This window comes from Mandrillus leucophaeus, unplaced genomic scaffold, assembly GCF_000951045.1.
Source record: "Mandrillus leucophaeus isolate KB7577 unplaced genomic scaffold, Mleu.le_1.0 Scaffold1541, whole genome shotgun sequence".
Lineage (NCBI taxonomy): Eukaryota > Metazoa > Chordata > Mammalia > Primates > Cercopithecidae > Mandrillus > Mandrillus leucophaeus.
The window spans coordinates 169,985-197,411 of NW_012101523.1; the positions used below are offsets into that span (position 1 = coordinate 169,985).

The 27,427-nt window shown below is 38.5% G+C and overlaps 1 protein-coding gene across 1 annotated transcript in view; it reads left to right on the forward strand.

Moving 5' to 3' along the window:
- Positions 1 to 27,427, forward strand: part of ADAMTSL3 (ADAMTS-like 3) — a 289,568-nt gene that overhangs the window by 158,691 nt on the left and 103,450 nt on the right. Inside the window, exons 14-15 of the mRNA XM_011975396.1 lie at positions 4,053 to 4,339; positions 14,777 to 14,906. Of these exons, the coding sequence (XP_011830786.1) occupies positions 4,053 to 4,339; positions 14,777 to 14,906 (417 nt within the window). The remainder of the gene's footprint in view (positions 1 to 4,052; positions 4,340 to 14,776; positions 14,907 to 27,427) is intronic.

Consider the following 27,427-nt stretch of genomic DNA (forward strand, 5'->3'; position numbering starts at 1 on the left):
CATCTTTGAGCCAGCAACAGTGGGTGAGTTCCTCTTACACTTCAAATCCCTCTCGCTTATTAATCTACTTATATTTCTGACTCCAGCCAGAGTGATGTCCTTGTTTTTAAGGATGTCTGTGATTCGATTAAGCTCACCAAAGTAATCTGGGATTATCATCCCATCTTGAGGTCACACCTATAAATTCCCTTTTGCTGTGTATGGTAATGTATTCACACATTCTAGGGATTAGGGCATGGGAGTACTTGCAGGGGTAAGGAGCCATTATTCTGCCTACAATTCTAGGTTTTTATGTTCATCATTTTAATTACTTTTTCCTGGAAGAGAGTGTACCTTTTCAGGATGTATTTCAGTCACTTTTTTCATATTTTATTTCTGAGCATCTTTTCTGTTTCATGTGTTGGAATCTCTACATGAAGAATCTGGTTTTCTTCAATATTGGATTACCTAGGTTCTCTTTAACTTAGTCCCTTAAAATTGTGCTTCAGAAAATCAATTTTATAGAGATGTAGTTTACATACAATAAACTGTGTCTATTTAAAGTCGACCATCAATGAGTGGTTTTTTTTTCTTTCTTTCTTTTGAGGTGGAGTCTCACTCTGTTGCCCAGGCTGGAGTACAGTGGTGTGATCTCAGCTCACTGCAACCTCTGCCTTCTGGGTTCAAGTGATTCTCCTGCCTCAGCCTCCCGAGTAGCTGGGATTACAGGCATGCACCACCATGCCTGGCTAATTTTTTTGTATTTTTAGTAGAGATAGGGTCTCACCATGTTGGCCAGCCTGGTCTCGAACTCCTGACCTCAGGTTATCCACCTGCCTCGGCCTCCCAGAGTGCTGGGATTATAGGCGTGAGCCACCACACCCGGCTCATACGTTTTGACAGATGTATATATCCCTCAAACCCCAGTCCCACTCAAGATCCAGAACATTTCCATCCCTACAAAAGTTTTCTTTGCAGCTTCTCTTTCTTTCAATGCTTCATTCACTTCCAAGTCTGGCCTCTGTGTCATTAATTTGATCTTCAGCCATGTTTCTTCTGTTTTTTCCTAGTTCTGAATTACTTGTTAGACTTGTGACAATAGTGTTATTATGTTTCACAATTGGTTTCCTCAGCTTTGCCATTTTCCATTTTACTCTGTTATTTTATCATCTCATCTTGAAGCTCTCACATCAGTGAAATGTTATTCTTTTTCAGTTCTTCCATGTGCAAAGACATAGGAAACACAACCTGTTCCTCTGGTTGTTTTTTGCCCAGACATGGCTCTTTGAATGTACTCCTTTCTTCCTTTAAAAAACAAAATTGGTGAGACAAGATTCAGAATTATGTGGTATAATGTCTTTAAATAAAAAACAATACATAGAAGGAAATCATGCTGGATCATGTGTAAGTATTTTTTAGTTGTCATGGGTTGGTTTTTTTTTTTTTTTTTTTTTTTTAACCTTTAAGTCACTTCTTGTTACTTTGGATGGAACTAACATTTACTTTTTAAAGGGACTTTTAAAAAAATCATTGAAAACCAGCTTGAAATATACAGAAAACCTAGGAGGACGTTGAGTGTAACCATTATTTGTCCTGCTGGGAGTTGAGGTGAACATTTTTGTTTGTTTGTTTTTTTGAGATGGAGTCTCACTCTGTTGCCCAGGCTGCAGTACAGTGGCACAATCTTGGCTCGCTACAACCTCCACCTCCTGGGTTCAGGCGATTCTCCTGCCTCAGCCTCCCAAGTAGCTGGGATTACAGGCGTGCACCACCATGATTCATTTTTGTTTTGCTTTTTTTTTTTAAGTGGAGACCGAGTTTCACCATGTTGGCGAGGCTAGTCTCGAACTCCTGACCTCAGGTGATTCACCTGCCTCAGCATCCCAAAGTGCTGAGATTACAGGTGTGAGCCACCCTGCTTGGCCGAGGTGAACCTTCTTACCTCATCTCTTCTGGAGATTCTCAATCACCAAGATATAGAAGTCCAATTTGAATGAAAATATCTACTTCCCATTAAAACAAAATCCCAATTTGTAAGTTTTTATTACCAAGGAGAAAAGAGAGAAAAAATGACCATAAGGTAGAATATGCACATGCTTAGAAACTTTAAACCTTTTAAAGATATAAAGTAAAAACCTCCCTCTTTAAACATTCTAGTTCCTGACACTTTCAATTGCTTCTAGAAGAGAGAAATTATACATAAACCAGGACACATACAAACATGCTACATATGGGACAGTTCATATACTATGATCTCTTTTTTCTAAAATCAAAAAATAGTATATAGGTGTATATAGATAGTGTATGTTATAGACTGTAGCATATATGTATAATGTCTTTATTTCATGTAACAATCTTCAAGAGAAGACTGTTCTTTATCAATTCATACCTAAACCCATGTCCTTTTAAATGACTACATATTATTACACTATATGGATTCCTCATCTTTAACCAGTCTCCTTTCTGATTCTACCATAAAAGTAGCAAAGAAAGAAAAGAAACATCAAATATTAACTCCAGCATTGCCCCATCCTGGGAAGCTGAGCAAGCCCTCACATGGAATCTGAGAATTAGAGAGAAGGGTTCCACACTAACAATTTTCAACACAGTGAACAACATGTTTTGTGTTGATTGATATTTCTTTGCAGGACACGTATATAGCAATGGCATTTCATTCTGCTGATTGGGGGTGTGCTTTTTTGGACAACTATATTCAAGTCTTGCCTGGGGAAAAAAGGTTGGATGACTCTGTGAGAACCTTACAACCCTGTCCTTCTGAGGTTAGAAATATTAAGCTTTGGAACTGCGTCTTAAACAAACATCTTAGCAGTGTTTTCTCAAGTTATTTAGTAGAATGTAATCCCATGGATAAGGGTCTGTATTCACTTAAGTTTATGAAATGATGCACATAATATTTCTCTCTTAAGCATTTGTATTATGCATTTGTATTTCATAGTCTTTGGAAAAGTTTTGCGGTGAATAAATCTGTTGAACATTATTGAGCCCAAAGTTTTCAAAACTTATTCTATTACTGAACCCTTTCTCCTCTATCACTTATTAATATCTCAGGATACAAAGTGTTTCTTCAGAGTATCTTAAATATATCTATCCCTATGGAATCTGGTTTTCAAATTCTGTGCAGGGGTCCAGTAAAGGACCAGATAGTAAATATTTTAGGCATTGTAGGCCAAATGGTTTCTATTGCAAATATTCAGTTCTTTTAGGTAGCACAAAAGCCATAGACAATAGGTGGAAAAATGAGTGTGGTTATATTCCAGTAAAACTTTAGTTATGCACAGTAAAATTTAATTTTATGTAATTTTCACATGTTACAAAAGATCTTTTTTTCTCCCAACAGTTTAAAAATGTAAAAATGATTCTCCGCTGGTGGGCTGTACCGAAGATAGGTGGGCCACATTTCACCTGCTAGTCATAGTTTGATGACCTTTGATTTAGTAGATAATAATTCAGAATAAGAATTAAATGCTTTGTTCAGCAAGATTGTGCAGTATTTCTTTTGTTTTAAAGAAGATCCAGAAGCTTTGTGCACTTGTATATTAAACATAAAAGAATATTAAGGCTTCATCTACTCTGTAAAAAGTGTTTAAGATAACCTAAAATTTAGCTGCTAAACTTGAGACAGTTTAATACTAATATGCCCATTACAGAGGATAAGCTCAATACTAATTTACTGAGTAAATATTGGTGAAAATCTCCATATTATAAAAGAAATTAGATTAGAAGTGATCTCCATATGATGGTTTATTTATTACTAAATCTTAAATAAAACCTTTGTAATTTTCCCAAAGCCCATAGCGCAGATTTGAATTATAAAATGTATGTAAAAGTAGAATATATATTTAGTGAATTACTCTTTCTGTTGCTAGTAAGATTTGAAAGTTTGTTAACTGCATTATTGACCATCAACAAAAGTATAGAATTCCAAATGTGTGGAATTTCCCCCGAGTGAAGCTGGTTATTTTTGCCTTCACTGAATGTGTCACTCCTCCTTTTCTGGCCTGTATTTAATGACCCTCAGTGTCCTTTTCTGGTGGCTCCCTGGTTTTCCCTAGGTTCATTCCAGAACCCTGGTCAGCCTGTAGTACCACGTGTGGGCCGGGTGTTCAGGTCCGCGAGGTGAAGTGCCGTGTGCTCCTCACATTCACGCAGACTGAGACTGAGCTGCCTGAGGAAGAGTGTGAAGGCCCCAAGCTGCCCACAGAACGGCCTTGTCTCCTGGAAGCATGTGATGAGAGCCTGGCCTCCCGAGAGCTGGACATCCCTCTCCCTGAGGACAGTGAGATGACTTACGACTGGGAGTATGCTGGGTTCACCCCTTGCACAGCAACATGTTTGGGAGGTATTTGAACCTTTGCTTAAGGGACAGTTATGTTGTGTGTTGCTAGTGGTTTGAGAAATTACTCAATCAGGTAAGCCAAATATGCAAATTAGCAAAAGTCTAAAGGAGGTGAAGTTATTCAAATAACTGAAAATGATACTTTTTCTTCTTTTTCTTTCTTTTTCTTTTGTTTTTTGGTAGTGATTATTTTAGAAAGGTAAAGGAGAGTGGTACTATATCCTAACCAAAAAAAGTATGTTTCTTTGCCTAAGAATCTGCATAACTGAGATGGGGTGGGAATCTCTGGTTCATATGAAATAAATAGGAAAATGCAGAATGGATAAGTTAAGGCAATCTTGTTCATAAATCAGTCTTATAGATTGAGGTAGCCTGGAATTGCATTATCTGATGCAACTCTAGATCAGAGTCTGTCCTCAGAAAATATTTGGGTTCATATCCGCACATTGGACCAGCACCTATGGGAACAAACTAATCACCATGATTTATGTTTGCGTACATCAGGGTGACATACACAGCCAGGAAACCCTGTTAGGATTAAAAAGTGGTTGTACAGTCAGGTGACCCCAAAGGGGTGAGAAGTTGGCCCCCTGATGATTTATGCAATTTAGGATCCAAAAGGGAGTGAAGGAGCGGTCAGCAGGAGTCCAGATAGCCACTCTTGAGGGCTCTGTTGAAAGTAAAAAGATAGAAATAACAAATAAGAAAACTATATCTTTTACTCAAATGAAGGAGACTGGGTCTGACCAGGGATCCAGAGCTCCTGTCACCCCATTCTTTGACCCCTGACTGTGCCTTGCAGCCAGCAGTTATGTAAAGAACTTGGTGCCTGAATGTGCTCTGCTCTCTGTCCAGCCAATGGTGGGAAAACCACAAGGAGCTACTGTCTTAGAGTTCTTGGCTCAAGATCATGCTTTACTCTTCCCAACAGTCTTGAGCCCATTACTTGAAACTCCCTATCAAGTTGTGGAGCTCATGGCCCATTCATTGTGCCTGAACCCCTCACTCTTGAGCCTGAATTCTCAATCCTTGTCATTCAGTCTCTATGACTTGATTGTGTCTGTCTTTCTCTTTCCTGTCTAATTCAACTTCTGTACCTGCCTATCCTTGCCACTTTTTGTATAACCTTGCTAGCCTGGCAGTAAACCCAGCTGAAGTGGCATGTGCCTTACCCCCAGGCTGCCCCTAAACTACTGCCTTGCAGACAGAGTTGCACATGTGGACTTCAGGTGTCTTAGCTGCCTCTGGATTCTTTCTCCCTCTTACTTGCTTCTGTCTGGTTGCTAAAAGTCCATGCCATCTAGCTAGGAATTTAGTCTTTCTGGTTTACTTGAACCTTAAATATCTGCTGTATCTCTTCCCTCCACAGCACATTGTCTGGGTTGCCCCCCACACTGCCTTGTGTCTGTTCTTGCCCAAGCCAAACTCCTGCCTGCTCTTGAGTTCAGAATCCTGGACACATTTGTTTGTTTGTTGTTGTTTTTGTTTTTTATGTCTTGGAAACCTCAACTCTAACATGCCCTTGGCAATTTGGGAATTGGTGCTTTCTCTTGATGGGTGGGGAAACCCTCTAGAGATAGCCACTGAGATGCAAAGATGGTCCCCTATTCAATCACAATAATACATGCCTGGAACTTTCTACTGTATGACTACAAAATGCCAGCTGTCTCCATTGCTTCTGGGCCACCACATTGCTGCAGTCTTACTAGAGACTTGGAGCTGTGTCTTTCATTAGGATAGCAGGAACAAGTCCAGCTGTTGCTTGCACACCCCAACATCTACCTTGTAATCTCAAGCTTTTAAGTGCTGTTGGTAGGATCCTTGTTTTTGTCTTCTCCTGACTGGCAAGATCCCTTCATGTTGGGAAAGCATAGCATGCTGGGTACCTGAAACTCAACAGACCAGTCAGAGTTGCCCAAAGAGAGATGACCAGGTAAATTCTAATTCAGCTGAGAGAGACTGCTGTTAGACCTCATTTTTGGAGCCTTTTACTAAAATACTAGAATCTACTTTGTGTTCCCAGTACCCACTGAGATGGCCCTAGATTCCACCTCCAGGATGGCTGAACTCATGGGATAAATTTCTCTCTCTTTTTTTTTTTTTCAGTAACAGCTTTATTGAGATATAACGCACACACCATATAATTTATGCATTTAAAGTATACAATGTAGTGGTTTCTAGTTACAAAGCTGTGCAGCCATTAACATAATCAATTTCAGAACACTTTCCCAGAGAACACTATATCCTTAAGCAATCATACCCCATTTTCCCTCAAACTCTAACCCCTGGAAACCACTACTCTCTATTATGGACCTCGCATATAATGGAATTATATAATATGTGGCCCTCTGTGACTGCCATCTTTCACTTAGCATAGTGTTTTCAAGGTTCATCTATGTTGTAGCATGTGTCAGTACTTCATTCCTTTTTATGGCCAAGTAGTATTCCATTATATGGATATACAACATTTTACCCATTCATCGATTGATAGAAGTTTGAGTTGTTTGCATGTTTGGGGTATTGAGAATAGTGCTGCTGTGAACGTTCATGTATATCATTTTATATGGACATGTGTTTTTATTTATTTTGGTTATATACCTTGGAGTAGATAGAATTACCTTTGAATCCATTTAAAACATGTTAAGTTTTTTGACACTTGACTAATTGAGTTTGATTATCCTTAGTGGCACTGTGCACCTTTTGCCCTGCTATGAGAACAGAAACTGCCTTGCATCTGTCAGAAATGCAATTCAGTATTCAGATGGGTAATGTTAAGGTGCCCATTTGCTTTATGATATACTCTTGTGTATCTGGAGCACATTTTACAAATTTTAAAAGAGCTGAAGTTGGTAGCCTTTTACTACTCAGGTAAGCAGCAGTTTAGTCTTATAAGGGTATATTTTATTGTTTAATCCTGGAATAATATTACTGAAATGAACCTTGGACACCTACTAACCCAGAATTTGTAGTTGGGGAAGCTGAGACTCAGAGTCCATCATAAAGCCAACAATAGAAAATGAATAACTTGATTCTCTTTCGTTAGAGAAGGTTGACTGAATTATAAGTACATGTAATAAGCTTCCTAGCTTTACAAAAAGTAATATTTTTAATTTCTTGAGTTCAAGATTAAAGTTCCTTATTATAAATAACTAAATCCTATAAAACTGAAGAGCTAAGGCATAAAACCAAAATCCTTTTATAAAGGCTGGGATGGAAATTGTGGGTGAAGTGACTCAGGCCTGTAATCCCAGAACTTTGGGAGGCTGAGACAGGAGGATCTCTTGAGGCCAGGAGTTCGAGATCAATCTGGGCAACATAGCAAGACCCAGTCTTTAGGGAAAAAAAATGAAATAAAACAAAATAAAGGCTGGGAATTGGGTACCTGCTCTGTGTTAGACTCCATGGTTCTTCACCAAGTTCTGCACTAAATCTTCAGGGATGTAAAATAAATAGAACATATTCTTTGCCTTGATGGAGCACAGCTTTTGGTTTGTTTTGGTTTTACTGTCCTAACCACACTGCTTATAGTCAGTGGTACTTGCCTCTGTGATCTGTTTCAATGTGGTTAGGTAAGTTCAGCTTCCAGAAGTCCAATAATGTGTGAGTTATGAATGTGGGCTTTTAGCCTTCACCCAGGATAGCAGAGAGGATAAGTCTACAATGACTGACAACCACAATAAAATGAAATTTACACAGGCATATATTTATTTCTTCAACATTCTTATTTTTGCTAGAAAAGTAATATACAAATTACAAGTTTCTGAAAAGATAAATTTTGGTCACATTCTGATATTCTGTATCCTTATGTTTTCTAACCTATCTTCACATCATACAGGAAATAAGAATAAATCCATTTGTTGTAATTACTGATGCTTAAGATCCTTGCATAAGTCTCTTTTCACATTGGGGTAGCAACAGAGAATTCTTTTTTAATTCCTAAAAGCATGAAGAATCCAGACACCAATCTCCAGCTTCCAAAGTGTGTGTATGTATGTATGTATATGTATGTATGCATGTACTCATGCAGCAGTATCTGTGTGTGTACATACATCACATGCATGCACACACATACACATGTACATCCTGGAAGATGTGCCTACCTTTTTAGTACCCTCTGGCAAGGTTTTATAATTTATTACATCATAAACATTCCTTACTGAAGTCCTTCTTTTATATTTTATATTGTTTGTTGTTTTTATGACCTCATTTTTTTACCTTTATGTTTTTCAACAACACAGGCTAGGAGTATATATGTGGACATTTGAGACCTGACCCCAGTATGAACCCCAGCTCTGCAACTGTCTTTGTGCTGTCTGTTTAAATTTGTAGAGGTGTGGTTTATTTTGCTGTAATGATAGGAGTCATACCTACCTCATTAGGCTTAATGAAATAATTAAATGTGATTATTAAATAAGGTGATGTTCAAAGAGTGTTTAATAACAGTGTGTGGTACATTGTATATAATAAATGTTAGTGAGACGACTATTTTACAATATAATAATAAAGCATTCCTCTTATATTGGAATGCTTTGAGTATTTCTCTTTTTAAAAATCTGACTAAATTGCTGAACACTTTAATACTTCTAATCATTTTTCAGCCTATTTTTATGAGTTTTCTAAGTAAATGATCATCTGCTATTAATGATGATTTTATCTTTCCCTTTCCAATGGTTATTTAAGTTTCACATTTTATTGGCTTGTCTAGAATTCCAGGAACAATTGTAAATAATGTGGATAATGCCAACCTTGTCTAGGTCCTGTCAGTAGCAGGGATCTCTTTATTGTTTCATTTAAAAACAATGTTCTACAAATATTTATTGTATGTTTCTATGTGCCAGACATTGGCCTAGGTGATAGTGACTCAGTAGTTCCTAGCTTTGGAACTGAACTCTAATAGGGAAAGTGCATTCATCACATAATCATACTCATATGTATATAGAATTACCACTGGTTACAGCAATTGCAAAAGAAGTATATGGTGCTATGAAAAGGGGCATTTGACCTAATTACACTTGGATTTAAATCTAAAAGATGAGGCATTAGCTAAACAAAAGGGGATTTGGAGGGGGTGGCACACAGATAATTTCCAGCAGAAGGAGCCTATGCAAAGGCCGGCAGAAGGGTGCATGGTACATTCCAGGAATGGAAGAAGCCAGGCACAGTTGGAGTACTGAGAATGAGACAGGGTTTAGTGTGGCATGCTGCTAGATAGGAAGGCAGAGGCCAGATAATTACGGCCTTACAGGCCATGTTGATTTGAGTCTATCCCAACATCAATGGGAAGTCATTCAAGTAATTAAAGTGGGAGTTATGTGACCAACTTTTTATTTATTTCATAAAGGTTAGTCCAGCTATATTGTAGAGAATGGATTAGAGAGGATGAGGATGTTGTGAGAGCGATCACATAGGAAGCTATTGCCTATTCCAGGCAAGAGCTCGGACCGGAATGGTGACCATGGTAGAGATGGAGTATGGTGGATGACTTTGAGAGACGTGTAGGAGATAAAAGGATCTGTCACTGGAGTGCGTAAGCAAGAGTGTGATGGCAAGTCTGAGTCCTAAGACTATTTTCTGAGATTATGAGTGCTAAATGTTGGTGAGGGAACCCATGAGTTCATTTGTGGACATAACACTTTTAAGATGCCTCTCGACTTCCAAGTGGAGATGCTAAGTAGTCGGTTGGATGTGTGAGTCTGAAGTGAAGAGGAGTGGTCTGAACTGGAATGGTACATTTATGCATCATCTGTGTATCCAGGGATTGAAGCCAGGGGCATGGACAAGAATTTTCAGAATACTATGAGGAGTGCAGAGGGTCTAGGATTAAGTCTTGAGGAAATTCAACATTCAGTGGCTGGGTGGAGGACACTAAGCCGCAAGGGTCTGTGAGAAGAGATCAGCGAGATATGATGAAAACAGAAGTCTGTGGTGTGGTGGAAACCAGTCATCTGTGTTGCATGCCATGCAGAGGCAGAGAGGAGAGGGTTCAGCATTGGCATTGGGTTCGGCAGTGTGAAGCTACGGGGGACTTAAGGAAAGGCCATTTCAGTGGAGGAGCGGAGATGGAAACCAGATTTGAAAGGGTTGAGGAAACAATGATAAGTGACAGAGTGGAGATGAATAGAGGAGTTTTGTTTTGCAGCAAAAATTGGCCGTGTTAAAGAAGACAGAGAGGAAGAGATGACTAAGATGGCCTTGTGGGTTGAGGCAGATCTGTGTGGGTGTGGGTGAGGGGTGGTGTTATTTAATGTCGGAGACCCTTGGGTACATTTGAAAAGCAACAAGAAAGCTCTAGAATGAAAGTGAAAGACAAAGTAATAAATAGGTTTTCTAAGAAGATGGAAAGGGATGAAACTCCAAGCACAGTCGTGGAGATCAGTCTTAATTCATTGGAAGGGCAGCTTCTAATTGTAATAAGCAGGGAAAAGGCTAGTGAGGATATGAGAGTAGGTGGGTTTGTATGCTTATAAAAGGAAGTTCCCATCTGGTCATTTCTGTGCTTTTGTGCATATGAATATTTGCTGAAAGTGATTGGTAGGTGAATGACAGATGTTTGAGGTAATGATGTAATTTTATTATACTGCTGATTATAATATGCTATTATTTAATTTAGGATATATATATATAAAAATATATATGAATGATACTGATGCATGTAAATGTACTCTATTTTGCATAGTGGAGTACAAGAATTCCTTTCTACAAATGGTAAAATGGGAATGAAGATTGCATTGGCCCACTATGGGCTCATTTGAGCATACTCCCAATAGAGATGTGTTCCCGACATGGTACATTAGCAACTGCCGTTTTGTTTTCTCCAGATCCCTTCAAATCATGACAGGCCTCGAGCTGTAGTTTCTTCCAGGTCCTCTTGACATAATTGGTCACTTCCGCTCAGGCTCCAGTGGTTTATGATGCCCTTCCTAAGGCCAAATGGCTTTCAACAATCCTTAATCTTTACCAGCTGTCTCCTCAACTGGTTCCTAAAAAGAACTCACCTATTTAAAGTGCTACAAAACTTGCATTTTAACACCAAACAGGATACCTTTGGATCCATAACATATTATGCTTCACCCTTTTTCATTACCTGGTACTTTACAGTAATACCCCTCCAGTCAAACTAGCTAATCAGCAGAAAGAGAAAAAAATTAACTCTTCTTTCCAATATGATCCTAGGCCTGTGTGTATGTGTGTATTTTGGAAACAAAGAACATCATTATATATAATATAGCATTATACAAGCCCACACTGTATGAAGCAGACCTCTTTTTTCCTCGTATAGGTTTAGGTATCAGGTTTTAGTAGTTTTGTGAGATGAACTGGCATTTTATATACCTTTAAATAATTTTAAATAGTTTATATCATAGAAATCATCTGTTTAAAATGTTTGAAAGTGCTAGTTCCTACAACTGTCTAAATCTTGTCCTGTTTTTGGGATTGAGGGGAAGCATCATGGCTCCATCTTTAACATTATTTTCAAGTTTTCCCCCACTTATTGTTATATTCAATCCAAGTTCTTATAATAATTTTAAAATAAATTGCATAATTTAGATTCCCTTGGGACAAAAACCATCCATTTCATGAGGATACTGAAATTTATTTTCTAGAGTTGTTCATCGAGTCTGAAGTGGCTGTAAGTCTCCCTGTTCTTCCTTTTCCTGCCACAAATAATGTGCAATCTATTTACTCTTTGGCCTAGAACTTTATAAAAATTCTAATATGTGGAGTTGGTGAGTTTGATTGTTTATTATTCACTTATGTTGGACTATATTATAGTCAGAGAATGTTACCTGCATAATTTATGACTTTTGAAACTTACTGCAGTTTTCTAGACTAATACAGGATCTGTTTTTGTTGATGTTCCATGGATGTTTCAAGAAAGCATATTGTATCTATTTCTAGGGCCCAAGACTACTTGATTTTTAAAGCAACATAATTTTCTTACACAAATTAATTTTTCCTTATTTATTTTACAACTTGGCGTATTAAATACTGAGTAGCACATAAAAGGCTCTGACTATGAATTTTAAAAATCTCTCCTGGTATTCTTACACTGTGTGTCTGTGTGTGTGTGATGTTATTTGACATGTTGAAGTAGTCAAGACTGTTATTTGCAAATGGCAGAAACCCAACCAAGCAAAAAGAACATGTCAGCTTATTTGTTGGTTCTGCTTCTTTTCTTGGAGTCTGTGTTTTTACGCTTTACATATTAATTTATTTCTTGATGAAGGCTTAAAAATATGTATATATTTTGAGACAGAATCTTTCTCTGTTGCTCAGGCTGGACTGCAGTGGTACAATCATAGCTTGCCGCAGTCCCAGCCTCCTGGGCTGAAGTGATCCCCTCACCCCAGCCCCCCGAGTAGCTGGGACTATAGGCGCAACCACCACACCCAGCTAATTTTTGTATTTTTTGTAGAGATGGGGATCTCACTGTGTTGCCACAAGCTACGTATATTTTTCTTTTTCTAAAAAAAGACTCTTTCATGATAACACTGCAAAAGTCAAATATGAAGTAAGGGATGTTGCCTTGTGCTACAAAAGGATTTTATTTGAAAAATAATGCCAATGTTTCAGCACTTGATGTATTATATTCTAAATTCATAGTTGTAATTATTACCTAAATTTTGTTACAAGATGAGGTAAACTTATTTTTATAATTTTTCCTTTTCTAACTTTGATTTTTGAAAGTAAATGCTTAATCAAATATTTTAAGGTGAGAAATGTCAAAGTAACATTGTAGGACCAATGTATGGGATGGGAGATATTTTGTGGCTATTTTTGGAAAATATACTCTACTTCAATAAGTATCCTAAATCAGCTATTAAACTTATAAATTCTTTTCAGTAAACTTACTTTAAGACAGAAAAGTTTGTCATGAGTGTTGTACAATTCCATCCAGAATGGGTTATAATGGGGCTTTAAGGCCCACTTATTCAGAAAATGTTCCAAAATAGTCTCTGGAATAAAAATTTCTAAAGAATTTCTGTTATAAGTTAAAATATATTTGGAAGTTAACTGGATTTTTCTCAGAATTAAAAAAAATGAAACATACTAGGAAATGAACACTTAAACCTCTACAAGGTAACTAAGTTTTGATATTTGCAAATAAAACCTAGAGTTATTAAGTTGTAGCAATGCCTTCTTATATCTCAGGTTAGCCAATGTTTATTTTAAAAGTTCATAGAAGATACATGCAGATTTAATACTGCATCCTGCCATGGCAGGGAACATAAAATTACAACTGAAGACAGCAGGAGAAAATTTATTAGAAAGAACTGAACATCACAAATATGTATTTTAGAAGTATCTTTGGCCAATACTACATCCTGTAAAATGGTTGAATTGAAACATGGCATTTGGAAAAAGAACCACAACCTTGTAACATAATGGAATGTACATTCTTGCATGAAAATGAATGCATTTGCATATTTCAAATAACATAGTCAGTTGCTATTACAGTTTGTATGTGACTTTTTAATCAAAAGTTTGATTTACATCTTGTTCCATCTGATTTCTCAATAATTTTTTTTGTCTCAGCAGACAAAGAATACTAGTTGAGAACATAGGCTTTGGGGTCAGACAGACCTGTCTGGCCTCAAAGGGAAAATATGCTTGTGAAAGTTCATATTTTCACAAGGAGCAGTCTTGTACTTTTTGGCTGTATTGCATTTTAGAATCCCTAGAGTATGTACAGAAGAAAGACCACTGAATTAGGAGGCAGGGAATTTAATTTTTAGGCTTGAATCTACCACATTTTTGCTGTCTTAGTTTCTCTCTAGACCCCAGTTTCCTTATTATTAAATTAATAAAATGGAGGTAATAATGCCATTCTTTTGACCTCACCGATTATTGTGAAAGCACCTTGTACACTTTGCAAATAGGAGGTGTTGTTATTGTTTTTCCTAGCAGTAGAAATGTTACAAATTACAGTCATAGTGAACAGGAACTCAAATCATAATTAAAATTTTGAGGAGTTATGTGTCTGCCAGATTTAGCACATTTGCAGTGATATAGAGAAAATGTTATTCTTTAGCAGCTGATTCAAAAATTCCTCTTAGGGAAACTACTGTGACTGTTTGGAAGAAACACCTTGATGGCTTATTTGGGGAAACTCCTAGCTTTGGGTATATTTGGAATACAGATAAGTCCAAGGAGGGGTGGGGAGTCGGGATGCTCTTGAATATTTCAAGGTGAGCAGATTTGGGAGAGAGGGAGTAAAGGGACTGAATTTAAAAGGCGAATGAAGGAATATTGTAGACTGGGAGACTTTGGATAATGCAAAGTTGTTTGCTACCAGGTGTACTCTGAAATACATCCTGCAGCTCTATGATAGTCAAAAGGACAGTGTTCTAAGAATGAGAAGACCTAAGACTCTATTTTGTTTTTTCCACAACAAATGATTCTATGTCATTTGCATTTTTTCCTCTTTCCAACCTGCAGGCCATCAAGAAGCCATAGCAGTGTGCTTACACATCCAGACCCAGCAGACAGTCAATGACAGCTTGTGTGATATGGTCCACCGTCCTCCAGCCATGAGCCAGGCCTGTAACACAGAGCCCTGTCCCCCCAGGTATGTGCTGTCTTGTGCTCCTGGTATATACCATGTCCGGGTGGTAATACCCTCCCCTGCAGAGAAACCCACCTAAGTGCAGACTTGTGGGTTCACTGAAGGTAGATGTGCTAAGCCTGCTTCAGAGCTCTCTTCTCTGCTCAAGTTATGCTCCAACCAGATTCCTGCCTAGGTGCTCAGATGCAGCCATGTTGAACAGGAATGATCTTGAGGTTGACTTTTGTTTGCATCAAACACTAATGAACATAAACTGGCCTGCTACCTGCAAAACCATGAGATCAGTGGATTTGTTCTCTTTCTCCTCCCTGTTTCCTCCAGGGCACTTCTTCCCTTAACATCCCATCAGAAAGCACAGGATTTGCATTAGAGTTAACATTGGTACACAGTAGGTGCTTAATCCATATTTGTTGAGTGACTGTGTAATCTCCTATTTGATACCTAGCACTCACACTGGTGTGTTATTACCTTTCCCACTGACTTGCCTGGGATCTCAGGTTGTGGGGTGTAATGTTATAAATGCCAATGAGTAGGTGAGGGTGACCTTCTTGATCTCTTTGACTGATAGGTTTACCTTAAAAGTTAATCTGCTTTCTTGCTTAAGTCCTGGTAAGATCGTGAGGAATTTTATCAGAAGAGAAGTAGGTTGTTCTCATATTCCTGTGTCCCTGGTGCTGCTGGCTACAGAGGATGATAACTGAACATCATGGGTTTCTCACACAAGACCTTTCTGAATATAGCCCCCAGTCTTTTCCTTCATCTGTTCTTTACCTTTATTATCTTGTGACCCCTATTCTGTGAGAAGAATTAGTTGCCAAAAATGCTGAGCCCATTCCCAGTCACCACCTGCCTCTCCTACCTCTTAGTCATCATGTTGCCCTGCTAATGAAATCCTTTCATTTGCTAAAGCAAATTCTGCTATGTTTAGGACTCTCAGTGATTGAGGGAGGTTATTGTATCCTCCTGCCATATTAGTCTAAGGATAAGTATATTTTATGTTTATTCAGAAAATAAGTTATGCTTCTGGAATTCTCTTGACCCTTCTGATTTTGATTCCATGCAATCTGTTGGCTATGATGTTTCTCCTGCCTTGATGGCATAAGGGTGGTGAAGGTGGGGATCAATACGTTAGGTCCCCCGAGAAATCAGGCCCTCCACATCCTGGAGATGGGCACCCCTTCCTTGAGAGTCTTGTTCTCTAGCCCGCAGGAGGAGGCCAGTGTGTGCCTCATCCTTGGTGAAATCAAACCTGCCATGTAATGGGCATAGTGTTTTGTATCCATTTCTGTATTTCTCACTTCCATTGAGGCCTACAGAAGTACTGGGAGCTTGTTGTCTTATGTTAGAGGCATCTTGCTGTGTGTGGTTTAGGTGATGCAGTAGGGGCCTGTAGACTTACCTTAGTGAGCAAAGCACGGGCCAGAAACAGCACTGGGAAAACTGTTTCCCTGCCACCTCCCACTCCCACCCCCAGGCTTATGGCATTCCAGAGTGATCCATGCTAGAATGCAGATTGCAGAAGAGACAATAAAGGAGGGGTTTTAGGAAGGTTTGATGTAACTAGGAGTCAAGACTTTGTCATACTTTGTCAAGTATGTCCAGACTTTTCCAAGAATAGCAAATATATTAGAGCAGTGTTGAATATGTATTCACTTGGAATGACCCTTTAATCTTTAGAGAAATAGCACTTGTGTAATGGCATGTAGTAATCTGAATTATTTATCTATGTTTCTCAGTTTTTTCTATTCTAATATTGGAACCACTGAAATGGATACCTTTGGAAAAGCCAGGGTTTCTGTTTTCCTCCCCTGCTACATCCCTCCCCTGAGGCAGTGAAGATGGAAACAGATGACCACCTTCCTGAACAGGAGCAAGGCACAGGGACAAATACAGGGAGGGGGCAAAACATAGTCATATTTCTCAACGTATTTCCCTATGACATTGGAACCATGTACTACATCATTTTGTAAACTGTTTTCTTAAACTTAATCTGGGGATGGGGCATGAGGTGGATGTTAAATAAACAGCGTCTCAAGAGCAGGAATACTACGAGGACCTAAAATAAATTGGTGGGGCAGGGAAGCGGGGGAGGTTGGTGCAGGTCGTTTCTGAGGAAGTTATTTAAGATGTAAACACAGGCAGGAATCTGCCAGGAGAGCTGTAGAGGAATGAGTGTTCTGAGCAGAGGGAACAGTATGTGCAAAGGCCCCAAGGAAAGAAAGAGCTCAATGTGCTCAAGGAACTTGAGAGAAAGGAAATCAATGTGTCATCAGATGAGATATGAATGGGCAAGGGCCACGGTAAGCACTTGGACTTCATCCAGAGAGTCAGTGGGAAGCCACTGGAGGGTTTGAGCAATGAAGTGGCACATCACATTTACATTTTAAAAAGATTACTCAAACACAGAAATGGGGAGAACAAAATGGAGACAATTAGATGAATTATAAATTTTTTAAGAAAATTACTTAAAACTAGGGATCCAGCCCATCATAATTCCATTTGAGTGTCCTCGATTTAAAGCCTGCCTCCATGTGAATCTGCAAATATCATCATTTCCTTTTTACTGTTTATATGACACCAACACCTTTTTTTTTTCTTTTTTTTTTTTTTTTGAGACGAAGTTTTGCTGTTGTTGCCCAGGCTGGAGTGCAATGGCACAGTCTTATGGCTCACTGCAACTTCCACCTCCTGGGTTCAAGCGATTCACCTGCCTGAGCCACCTGAGTAGCTGGGATGACAGGTCAGGTGCCCACCAACATGCCCAGCTAATTTTTAGTATTTTTAGTAGAGATGGGGTTTCACCATGTTGGCTATGCTGGTCTCAAACTCCTGACCTCAGGTGATCCACCTGCCTCAGCCTCCCAAAATGCTGGGATTACAGGCATAAGCTACCGCACCCGGCCACCAACAACATTCTTCATAAAAATAGTTGAATCCCTTCTATATTTGTAGCCATGAATATCAATGCACCTCTCCTGTCTTTTCCAAAACTGCTCGATGTATCCTTCAGAAATACTGCTTTCCCAACCATGGCCCCCATGCTCCAGTATTTTGCAGAGCAGTTTTAAGAGTTCTACAATCCATAAATCCTTTTCTTTCTTTCTTTCTTTCCTTTTTTTTTTTTTTTTTTTTTTTTTTAGATGGAGTCTCACTCTGTTGCCCAGGCTGGAGTTCAATGGCGCAGTCACGGCCCACTGCAGCCTCCGCCTCCTGGGTTCAAGTGATTCTCCTGCCTCAGCTTCCTGAGTAGCTGGGACTACAGGCATATGCCATCACACCCAGCTAATTTTTGTATTTTTTGTAGAGTCAGGATTTTGCCATATTGGCCAGGCTGATCTTAAACTGACCTCAGGTGATCCAACCACCTCAGCCTCCCAAAGTGCTGGGATTACAGGCGTGAGCCACTGCACCTGGCCCATAAATCCTTTTCTATGTACTGTTTTATTTAAAACAGTGAATGAACCTGTTCACAACTTATGTCTGCACTATATCAGGTGTTTTGCTGTGCCAAAATTTGAAAATCATTGCCCTAAGTAGTCTCTTTTTGGTGAAAAGTAGCTGGTACTATTCTTATTAATAGCCTCACATTCTTTCAGAAACGTGCTAATAAATATATAATGAATAAAGCCTCTTGTTTTCTGTATATGAAAACTGAAATTTAGGATTTTTAGATGATTGGTGACTTCTCCATGAGCACACACTAAATAAATTGCATATTACAACATAAAGCCCAAACATGGAGCGTTTCTCATGAGATGTCATCTAGTCTAAATTCTGCCTTTTCAGGATGGCCAAATGGAAGCTGTGAGAGCCTACATATCATGCTACTGGTGGAGCTGGTCTCCTGATTTCTAGTCCCTCCACTAGCCATCCCCTTTGTGTACTGTAGCCAGTACTGTCTTTCTAGAAAGATGATTACAAAAAATAATGGTTTGGAATTTGCACAGATTTAAAATTGTGACTACAGTTTGGCTAAGTGTAATTTTTTTTTTTTTTTTTTTTTTTTTGAGATAGGGTCTCTCTCTGTTGCTCAGGCTGGAGTGCAGTGGTGTGATCACAGCTCACTGCAGCCTTGAACTCCTGGGGTCAAGTGATCCTCCTGCCTTACCCTCCCATGTTTCTGGGATTACAGGAATGAGCCATATGTGCATCACTAATTTTTTAAAATTTTAAAATGTTTTTAGAGATTAGGTTTTTCTCTGTCATCTATGCTGGAGTGGTCATGCAGTCATGGCTCACTACAGCCTTGACCTCCTGGGCTCAAGATATCCTCTCATCTCAGCCTTCCAAGCTCCTAGGATTATAAGCATGAGTGACCACACCCAGCTAGGTATGATATATTGATAGCCATTAACAAAGAAGAGTAAAAAGAAGAAAATACAACCCAATATATTGGGGTGTATTTTATTTCTAGATTTAAATCTTACTGCAGATTGATGTGAAACTAGTCTTCACCAGAATTCTGCTCTGTTTCTAGCCAAGTAACAACTAAAACAGAGAAAATGAAAATGATAACAACATGAAAGGCACTTCAAATGAGAATGATTTGCATGTCACAGGATGAAAAAAGAGGCCCTGAGAACACTGATGAAACTCTCAGTTTTATTTTTCTGAAAATAACTGTTACACTCTTGCTCCGGAAGTGAAGGTAGCCATAATGTTTCATCATATAATTTTTTCAGAAAAGAAAGCCAAAATATGAAACAATTTACAATTCAATCTCTGTCATGCTAGGAATTAGTGCATAAAGTTGGCATTACAACCACAATTACATTCAAGATAAGATAACTTGATTTTATAATTTTTAATTTAAATTTTCAAGACTAAGTCCAAATCAAACATTTTCTCCCACTTTATCATGAAACCTGAGTTTCTTTTCTGAGGGGAATCATGTAAAGTAAGTGGCCTTTTATGGTTTTAGTTCTCTGATAATATGAACTTGAGATTCTTGACAGTTTACTTTTCAGTACTTAATGAATTTGTCCTAATCATGTGTAACTTCCACTGCCTTAATTCAGATATGTTTTACCTGAACTGTTCAACAGTTTCTAAATGAAGTCTTGCCTCTCTTGTTTCCTGCTCTGATCCATGTGCACACACATGACTATGAAAGATCTTTATCTTTCTAAGTTGCAAAATGACTGTGTGCGCCTCTGCATGAAACCCTCAACAACGCTCCTTTATCTATGGATTCAAATCCACATTCTCCACTTTGACATGTGTTTCTTTCCTGGGGCTGCCATAACAACCAGAAACAGAGTGGCTTAAAGAACAGAAATCTATTGTCTCCCAGATCTGGAGACCAGAAGTCCAAAGTTAAGGTGTCAGCAGGGTCGATTCCTTCTTAGAACTGTGAGGGAGCCTCTGTTCCATGGCTTTCTCCTGGCAGGTAACTCTGGCATTCTTCGGCTTGTGAATGACATTGTCCCTGTGATTTCATATTGTTTTCCTTCTCTGTGTCTTTGTGTCCACACTTCTCCTTTTCATAAGGACACCACTTATATTGGAGTAGGGCGTACTATAATGACCTCCTCTTGATCATCTGCAAAGAACTTATTTCCAAATAAGGTCACAGTCACAAGTACTGGGAGTTGTAACTTCCACATCTTTTGTGGGAAGGCAATTAAACCACAGCATATAAATGCCTTTGTGACTCTGGATCCAACTCTTAAACCACATTTCCTGTCTCCTCCACCACACACACACACACACACACACACACACACACACACACACACACACAGAGAGAGAGAGAGAGAGAGAGGGAGAGAGAGAGAGAGAGAGAGAGAGACAGAGCCAGATGGACAGACAGACGGACAGACAGACAGACACACATTCAGGCTCACCCTAAGGAACTTGCTCAGCAGCCACAATAAATTATGCACCGTGACCCACACTCCTGCTCATTCATGCCATTTGGACCTTTGCATACACTATGCCCTCTGCCTCTTAGAGACCTTCGCTACTATGACATTAGTTAATTCTGTTCCATAAAAGTAATCATTGGCTCACTTCTCACTAGTAAAATTAAGTTCAACAGAATGTGAGATAGGATCCAAACCTAAGCCACTTGATAGCAAGGAACTCTCAAAAGTCAAAAGAAAACTGGAAATAGATCAGGGACATGGGATAGAGCCCCAGTTCCACGTCTCTCAAGGAATTTCAGGTGAGTTCCTTAGCTCTCTGGGCACTGTTTCTTAATATGAATAATGAAGAAAGGTGTTGGACTTTATGATCACCAAGGTCCCCTAAGCTCCAATCTTTCATTTTTGGGTAGTGCTTTCAGGTTGCATTTTTCACTCATGTCTTCAAATTATGTCTAGTCCTTTTGCAGCAATCCTTATGTCCACACATGAGTAGTGTGAAGTGCTTGGGGTTTTAGTTCTAAGAATGACAGCCTTGGTTTGACCTGCCCAGGAGGTCAAGGCAGGGTTGAGTTTAGTTTGCAATGCTCTTCCATTGCCCACCAAACCAGAACAAGATTTAGCAACAAATCTAGAAACTGTTTCTTAAGTTTACTGAAGAAAGCTTAATGGTTTATTCATGCCTCAGCCTGTGTACTGTATCCCATTTCTGTCATCACTGTGCCTCAGTGAGAGTTCTTACACATTCTCTTCCTCAGCAATCTCTTGCCCACAGAGCTTCCAAGCTAGGAATAATAGAGCAGACAACATGTCTTGGCTACTTTGCAAAATTAAGAGTCTGTTTTTATGTGAAAGGAAATACTATTCCTCATTTCAAAGTTGCAAATTTAGTAAACTTTTCAAAGGTTGAGACTTATATTGGAAAAAACCCAGCAGAGACAAAGGTTTGATGCCAAAATAAAGGTAAGTTTACAAAAATGTTTTAGGTTCTAGAAACTAGTGGTGTAGGAATAACAGGAACAGGGTGTTGCGTAATATTTTCCATACAAATATTTACTGACTCCAAGGGCAATAGCAGTAAAATATCACCCCAGGGTGAAACTTACCACTGAGATTGGGTTGGACAGCCAGTGGATCTTTATTTACCCAAAGGCAAATGTATTTGATGTATTAGCCTGGACTCTCCAAGGTGGAGTGTTGGATGTTTATTTGCTTTTATGGGGTTACTCCCCCTGATCTATCCTATAACTGCTGAGTGCCTGCTATTTATGGAGTTTGCTTTTTCCAGGAGAGAGCCAGCAGCTTGTAGAAACATGCTGGGTTACATAATGGTCCCACTAGTCTGAGGAGAGCCTTCTTCTCTAACAGGATTCAACACTGCTAGGGAAGAAAGGAGGAAAGCAAGAGGCAACAGTGATGTGTTTCTGTACCAACTTGCTACCTATTTCTTAATATAGAAAACAATTCTTTATTGAGTTCATTGTCTGTGAATAAGAAATTGTTACCCATTTCTCAAATAAAAACAGCTCCATCTCCAGTTCCTCGTGACTCTGATTTGTGTAGCTATACACTTGCTTGAAAGATGATCATCCTGAAGTCACATCAAGAAAGTTACAGATTTAAGCTGAATTGTTTTAATCATGAAGCAGAAGCCTTCTAATTATTTAGCTATGTATTCCAATTGTCATCCAAATATGACCCATGTATCTACTTTTAGTGACTTCACTCACATTCAAAATTTCTGGAATTTAGATATTATCAATTATAGTCTAAGTAATTAATAGACTTCCAATTAAGATGGTGTTGTAACATCATATTCTGTTCCAAATACAGATCAATGGTAGATGCAGTATAAAAGGAGGCATACCAAAGACACAATTAAGAAAACAATTACCTGGGCTAGGAAAGGAATGAAAGCATGAGGTGGTGAATGGAGCTGCACTTGTGGTTATTTGGAGCTTGAGGTCCCAAAGTAATCGTAGCAAATGACAGTTCAGTTTCTAAGACAGAAGAAAAACAGTTGATGATTTGGGGAAAGGGAAGAAAGAAATATGGAAGTAATGTCGGAGAATCAAGATATGAAGTAAACTGTTTACTAAAACTATAGAAAAAATATCCACTCCTAGTATCAAGAGAAACAAATGAAAATAAATCCCCACATAGATACAAAATAGTGAAACTACAGAAAATCAGGGAAGATAAGAAAATCTTAAAAGCTACCACACATGAAAAACAGATTAACTGCAAACAACTTATCAACAACTTGAGTTTCTGTAAGACAAAGGAATAATATCTTCAGAATATTGAGGGAAAATCATGATCACCCTAGAGCTAAACTTGCTGAACCATTATTTCAAGTATGTGACTGTATATGTCAATTTCTAACCACATGATGGACTTGATATCCTTAAAGGCTTTTTGCTAAATACCTCTAAAATACTAGGTAAAATATGTAAAACATATCTTGAAATGCAGAACTAAGCTTGTAAGAAAGTAAGAAAAATCCTCAGAAGCCAAAAACAAGCTGAAGCATTGCCTTAGAGGGGACAGTTGTCAGTCTCAGTAACCTACACTTTTTGGCTTTAAGATCTTTTGCCTGATAGACAAGTCCTTAGACCTTCAGAAGGTAAGGAGGAATAGAATGGAGATTCCCCATACAAAACCAGGGTCTACCTCAGTGAAAAGGTAAATTCAAAAAATGAAATCCATCCTGTAAAGAGAGAGTGCAAGGAGAACTATCTGTCTCAGCTCTGCCTCTGAATGGAAGGAATCAGAAAGGCTCCCCTGAGAATCTAAGAGCTACAAGTAGCCTTTCATGTAGGAGTAGGGTTTATATTCACTCTTTGTGATCCAAAAAATTGGTTCATAGTGGTCTTGATAGAGGTGATGTAAATCCTGTGAGGAGGAGTGTATCTTCTACCCAGACCTTAAAATTCCCACAAAGACATAATGAGCATTAGCTCATAATCAAAATTAAAAAAAAAAAAAAAGGATGAAGAAACAATGTGTGAGAGTCAGTGGGGGAAAAAATAGAATCAGATACAGAGCATCATAAGTTAGAATTATCAGGTACAGAATATAAACGTAAGTTTATTTAAAATATTTACATATATAAAACAGGAAATTAAAAATCCATGCTAGAAACAATAAACTATGAAAAATACTTGAAGATTGTTTAGAAGAACCAATTATCACATTGAACCATCCGAAACTTTCTATTTGGTCAAAAATGGTCAAATATTGGCAGTTTATATGGTTCAGCTAATAGAATATCTAGAAGTTAAAAATATAGTGATTGAAATTTAAAAGTTATGTGCTGGAGTAAACGGTTAAAATGGAAGAGAGAGCTGAAAAAATTACCCAGAATAAAGCATGAAGAATAAATAAAATATGTAAAATATGCACAAAAGGTAGATACAGAGGAAATATTGAGAAAGTTTATAATATATAAAAATGGAGTTTCAAAAAGAAAACAAGAGGTGGCATTTTTCCCCTGCCCTACAGATCGGTGGAACTTTGAACTTTAGGGGGTGATATAGGGTATCTGGCAGAAGAAATTTCTAAGAAGCAAATCGTTCAAGAGGTGACTTGGGTGCTCTAAAAAGATTTAGTTTTACGCATTCACAAAGATATGATTTAGAATTGGAACTTATGTTTAAAAGGGAAGCAAAGCATAAAGTTTAGAAAATTTGCAGCCTGACAATGCAATAGAAAAGAAAAACCCATTTTCTGAGGAGAAATTCAAGCCTGCTGCAGAAGTCTGTATAAGTAACAAAGAGCCAAAGGTTAATTGCCAAGACAATGGGGGAAATGTCTCCAGGGCACGTCAGAGGTTTTCATGGCAGCCCCTCCCATCACAGGCCCAGAGGCCTAGAAGGAAAAGACAGTTCCCAGGGCCTTGCTAGTCCCAGGGCCTTGCTGCTTTGTGCAGTCTCAGGACTTGGTGCCCTGCATCCCAGCCATGGCTAAAAGGAGCCAACATATAGCTCAGGCCATTGCATCACATGGTGCAAGCCCCATGCTTTGGTGGCTTCCACATGGTGTTGGGCCTGCAGGTGCAGAGAATTCAAGAATTGAGGTTTGGGAGCCTCTGTCTAGATTTCAGAGGATGTCCAGGCAGAAGTTTGCTGCAAGGGTGAAGCCCTCATGGAGAACCTCTGCTAGGGCAATGCAGAAGGGAAATGTGGGGTCAGAATCCCTACATAGAGTCCCCACTGGGACACTGCCTAGCGGAGCTGTGAGAAGAGGGCCACTGTCCAGAATGGTAGATCCACTGACAGCTTGCACTGTGTTCCCGGAAAAGTCACAGACAATGCCAGCCCATGAAAGCAGCTGGGAGTGGGACTGTACCCTGCAAAGCCACAAGGTCAGAACTTTCCAAGACCATGGGAGTCCACCTCTTGCATCAGTGTGACCTGTATGTGAGACATGGAGTCAAAAGGAGATAATTTCAGAGCTTTCAGATTTTACTGCCCAGCTAAATTTCAGACTTGCATGGGGCCTGTAGCCCCTTCATTTGGGCCCATTTATCCCATTTGGAATGGATGTATTTACAGAATGCCTGTACTCCCATTATATCTAGGAAGTAACTAACTTGATTTTGATTTTACAGGCTCATAGGCAGAAGGGACTTACTTGCCTTACCTCAGATGAGACTTTGGACTTGGACTTTTAGGTCAATGCCGGAATGAATTAAAGTTTTGGGGGACTGTTGGGAAGGCATGATTAGTTTTGAAATGTGAAATGGACATGAGATTTGTGAGAGGGAATGAAATGATATGGTTAGGCTTTGTGTCCCCACCCAAATCTCATCTTAAATTGTAATCCCCATAATCCCCATGTGTCAAGGGAGAGACCAGGTGGAGATAATTAAATGCACTAATGAAAATTAAATCTCCTTCCTCCAAAACTTAAGTAAAATAATTCATCCAAAAAATCCCCAAAAATATGCTAAGAAAAGGGAATCACATCAATAAATGATTGGATAAAGAAAATGTGGCATATGTACACAATGGAATACTATTCAGCCATAAAAAGAATGAAACCATGTGTTTTGAAGCAATGTGGATGGAACTGGAGACCATTATCTTAAGTGAAATAACTCAGAAGTGGAAAGTCAAATTTCACATGTTCTCACAAGTGTGAGCTAAATAATGTGTACCCATGAATATAGAGTGTGAAATAGAATTTGGAGACTCAGACAGGTGGGAGGAGGGTGAGGGATGATAAATTACCTAATGGGTACAATGTACATTATTCTGGTGTTGGTTGCAGGGAAAGTCCAGACTTTATCACTTTGTAATATATCCATGTAACAAAACTGCACTTGTACCCCTTAAATTTCTATACATTCAATTTTTGAAAAGGAGAGAATCATACTAAATTCTCCTACTTTTAAAGTAAACAAATAGCGGTATTGCCTACTGGTGACAGGTTCAGAAAGAAGTCAGGAAATGTTCTTGTACATAAGCATCTATCATTCTGATGGATCATGACTAGTGCATTCACTTGTGATTCCTTTGCCGTTAAAAAGAATGATATTAAAAGAAAAAATAAGTGCCTTATACTGTGAAAAGTGATAAAAAGGACTTCATGATTCTAACAAGAAAAAAGAAAAGAGAGTTATCAAAGAGATAATAGCAGAGAATATTTCAGAATTAATGAAAAAATATGAAACCTAAGAATCGGGAGTCACAGCATATCCCAAGCAGGGAATAAAAAATACACATTCAGATACACTGTTGTTAAACTTTAGAACTCTAAAGTCAAAGAAAATCTCAAAGTCAGAGATATAGAAAAGATCCAGGAGAGGAACAATAACAAAAACTGACATTTTTTTCTCATGAGAAATAATGAAGCATTATCTTCAAATGACTCAGAAGAAAAAATCACTGTCAGCCTAGAATTGGATATTATTAAAACAACATTTTAAAGATGAAATAGGGATATTTTCAGATTGTGATAGTATCTCCTTATGCAGCAGGTGTCAACAAGGTAGTCTTATAGTAAGGTTATATGACAATTAAATGAGTTAATACATATACTTTAAAAAGAGCTTGGCACATCATAGGTAATAAATATTTACTAAAATTAGGTATTCTAGGTGAACAAAACCAGGAAATTGCACTATCAGCAAATTTTCACTAAAGACAATTTTAAAGAATGTATTAATTAAGCAGGAAAATTATCCTAGAAGGAGGGTCTGAGATATAAGAATGAATGATGACTGAAGCATATTGTAAAGATGTTTAATCTAAAAAAGTTTATTGACTATGGAAATCAATACTAGTTTCTGATTTATCAATTTGAAAAAAGAAATATTGTCCAACACAGCCTTGTAAAACTCAGAGAGGTTGATTGATTAAAGTGCTTTAGGCCCTTACACTGTTTGTTAAGATGGAAATGATTTTGTTTAAGTCTAGAGTTGTGAAATAGGGCCTTTGAAACTCTAAGGGTAAACCTAAAAATAAAATATAACAGAGGGGAAGACAGAATAAAAAATATAACAAGTTGGCCAGGTGCGGTGGCTCAAGCCTGTAATCCCAGCACTTTGGGAGGCCTAGACGGGCGGATCACAAGGTCAGGAGATCGAGACCATCCTGGCTAACACGGTGAAACCCCGTCTCTACTAAAAAAATACAAAGAAATTAGCCGGGCGAG